The sequence below is a fragment of the Aphanomyces astaci genome (genome assembly GCF_000520075.1).
Source record: "Aphanomyces astaci strain APO3 unplaced genomic scaffold supercont1.31, whole genome shotgun sequence".
NCBI classification, from domain to species: Eukaryota; Oomycota; class Saprolegniomycetes; order Saprolegniales; family Verrucalvaceae; genus Aphanomyces; species Aphanomyces astaci.
The window spans coordinates 283,040-286,859 of NW_009798294.1; the positions used below are offsets into that span (position 1 = coordinate 283,040).

Genomic DNA, 3,820 nt, shown 5'->3' on the forward strand with positions numbered 1-3,820 from the left:
GCATACACCTTCCGCAAGAAACTTGACATGATCAACTACCAACACCTTTACAGCACAACAGCGGCACTGAACAACTTTTATCCGCTACTGCGTGGCGTCGAGCGTCGGAGGGCGTATTTGAATCTCAACAAGTGGGAACGACAACGCGCACTGATCGAGGAGTATGGTTACTCAAGCCGGAGTCATCTCAAGAAGGCGCGCGGAGAAGGCATTGGCACCAGCTTGAGTGCCGAGACTGAGCTGTATTTAGTTCAGTGGGTTCCGAGCATGCGTAATGAAGGTATCCCCGTGGCTACCATCATGCTGCAATTGAAGGCAAGATAAGTTGCTACTTAGAAGGGTATTTTACCCAATCAATTTCGAGCATCTCAAGTTTGGTGTAACAGTTTTCGAAACCGTCACAGGTTGTCTCTTCGAATGCGCACTCGTCAAGGTCAAGACAAGAAGAAGGAGCTGACGAAGCAGTAGCGTCTTTTCGCAATCGTGTGAAAGAGGTTTGCCCTATATTAGTAGTTACTACTACTATATTATTTATATATGTGTTAAACTGATATCTCTCAAATATTGGGAATGCCTAGATAATGCGAAGCAACAATATATCCAAGGTATATAATGCCGACCAAACCGCTGTTTTCTACGAGTACCTACCAAAGAAGACATCAACGTCAAGGGAAGCAAGACTGTCTGGGTTCGATGCGGCGGGAAGGACAAGGAGCGCGCGACGGCGATGCTTCTCGGGGACTCCGACGACATCAAGTACCCCGTCCTCATTTGTCTGAAGCAACGGGCTCCAAAGGTAGCCGCAACAGTCCAAGCCAACTTGTCGGCTCGCTGTGGATTTGGAGTGCGAGTATTTCCAGAAATGAACCAGCTCGTTTTGATTGGCCTAGCCGGATTTACGGTAACCCGACGGCGTGGTGGAACTCCACTATTAGCGTTGAGTTCTTAAAACACCATTTTGGACCTCGCCCTGACATGCCAAAGAAGGTGCTACTTTTATGGGACGACTTTTCGTGCCACTTCACCGACAACGTCCAGGAATGTGCAGCGTCATTCAATGTCCTGCTCGTAACCCCCCCCCACGTTTTACGTGGTCGTGCCAGCCAGCGGATGTGGCGTGGAACAACCCATTCAAAACACAGTTGCGCCAATTTTGGATCAAGTGCCTCCAGCAATAGCTGCGTGACCACGACAATGAAACTCCATTTCAAATGGTGGCTCCCGACCGCACGCGCATCGTAGAGTGGATCAATCGTGCGTGGAATGCCCTGCCTGCCGCCACGATCATTCAAGGGTTTCGTCGCACTAAACTACTCTACGACGATCTGGATGTCCCCGAAGTCGAACAAGCCGAGTACAGCGACGACGAGTCAGTCAACACGCTTGTATCTCGCCTGACCGATATGGCACTGATGACTAATATAGTAGTAGACGAAGAGGATTCGACCTTTGAATAATACATCTATTAGTTCTCACGTGCATTTAACATGGTGCTCTCGTGAAACTAAATTACTCAGGTCGATGCACAAATATTCGATTCGACCTTTGAATAATACATGTATTACTGTAGTGCTCACGTTCGTTTACATTGTTCTCTATTTACCCGGGTTGATGACACAAACAATATACATGGACACATCAATCATGACATCTCAATATCCACAAAACGGGAACGACAGCACACAACAATGCAGTACATCACAAAATATAGCTCTGAAACGTAGTAAAACGACGCTAAACAGACGCCGACAAACTACACAGCATATGCACAAACACAAACAGTACAGGAAATCATCCTATGAAGCAGCGAGGCATAAACAATGAGATGCAGTGCGTGGACGTACACAACAAAGAAACATATAGGATGAAAGAGGGCGAAATTCGTTGGGACCCACATACCGACGCAGCGCAGGGACTAACACACGACGCAGGACGACAGCATACGGCCGGACGCACACGGAGAACAGAACATGGCCCGGAGCAGTCGGTGTTGTGCCTTATTGTTTCCCTACTTACAGTATCAATAGATAGTAACGTTGTTCTTACCGTGGTTTGTAGGCCTTCGATCCATCTCGCAGTGTGGATCGAAGGCCATATATCTCGCAGTGTGGTCGGTGTCTTGCGGCAAGTGCTTGCCGCATGTATGATGCTCTTAACATCCGCAACATGAACTTCAATCATTCAGTGGGCTACCTCTTTAAATTTTTATAAATTTATACACCTGGGGGCTTCTCTTAACATACGAAGTACGGTAATAGTATTCACTACGGGTAGTCTATTCAATCAATACATTCATACTGCACATGTTCTTCGAAGTATTAACAGAAAATTGTCATTGAATTGACAACTTGGTCTTACAATACTGTACTGACTGACCTTGCCATTGAACATCTGAGTGTGATTATGGCAACGGTACTCCGATGACCTGAGCAGGTACTAGTACCAAACATGTAAATTCGAAATACTGCTGTATACCCACTCTTCCACCAACAATCAAGTTCAGCCACAAAGACCATTGGCATCAAGTTTCTGCACGGTCATAATTCAATATCCCCTCATCCCCAGCAAATGTTTGATTGATTTGAAAAAAGTTGAACTTGGAAATGATTGATCGATACGCTTTTACGAGTTATGATTGGATATAATTTAAGTTTATACCAATAAGAGTGAAAACATTATGTCAATTGAACAAGTTAATATCAAATCAAAACAATCAGATAATTTCTAAAATAGAGTCAGAACGATCGGTCGAGTGATCTCTTGGTCGTCGTCACCCTCATCGTCATCGCAGTTGTTGGTAAAACACAGGCTCTCGATTAAACTCGAGATGGCGGCCATCTCCACATCGCGAGCAACTTCGGCTGCCAAAAGCGAAACGTGCAAGTCGAAGTCTTCATTGTTCATGAGATCCTGGCCGTGCTCAACAACCTCGCGTGGGCATACAATTGAATCAGGTAGCCTGCCTTCCCTCAACAACTTCGCCTTACCTATTCGAGGTTTCTTGTAGAGTTGTTGCCTCCAGCACGAATGACTTTGACCTAGCACGTTTGCAAGGTAGGGAAGTTTGCATTCAAAGTCGCAGGTTCCACATTGTTCCAAGCTGTCAAGGTGGCATCGTTCAAGCCATCAATTGTCGTGCAATGCTTCTTCTCCTGCATGGTTTGTATCGCACGAAAGAAACCCAGATCTAACACATTTAGATCAAGTGAATTGGGAGGTTGGCATACCAGCTGCACGCAGCCATGAGAACGTTGTCGGACGCAAGGACTTGAGGCCGCGCATTGTCCTGCTACAGGTACACACGAGTATTAGTGTTCTGTGGCCACTTTGCCTTGATTGCAGATAAGACGTTGTTGACAAGCATACTGTATCCCGGTAAGCCTCCCGGGTCACAGTCTTGGGGACCGTGACAAGTGTTCCACTTGGTCGGTTGCAGCTTGAACGTTGCGCCGGAACGGTGTCGGTAAAGTGCCATGTCCCAATCTTGCCGCCAAAGCATTAGTTCTTGGAGTGATCTCAGCGAGGACGAGCGACAGCAGAAATGAACATCACTTTGGTGATGAATCGTTTGGATTTGGTATTGAGGTGGGATTTCGCCCGGAAGAAGGTACTATGTTTTCTTCGCACGGATCATATAGAATCATTTCTCATCAGTATGAACATAGTTCATCATGTCATCGACAACAAGACTCGTATTCACGAATCCATTGGCCCACTTGAGCCGTGCTGCTTTATTGGCATCGGTGAGGAGTGGCTTGACGTAGCTCGAATGACGGACAAGGACACGTTTGTAGTACCCATGCAGTGTAGTTGGCGGCAT

General features: G+C 46.5%; 1 protein-coding gene across 1 annotated transcript; it reads right to left on the bottom strand.

Moving 5' to 3' along the window:
* Positions 1-3,196: 3,196 nt before the first annotated feature.
* Positions 3,197-3,820, bottom strand: H257_10975 (hypothetical protein; the record flags this gene model as incomplete). The annotated part of the gene is made up of 2 exons (XM_009837740.1): positions 3,197-3,289; positions 3,701-3,820. The coding sequence occupies 2 exons, from the start codon at positions 3,818-3,820 to the stop codon at positions 3,197-3,199; spliced, it is 213 nt and encodes a 70-aa protein (XP_009836042.1).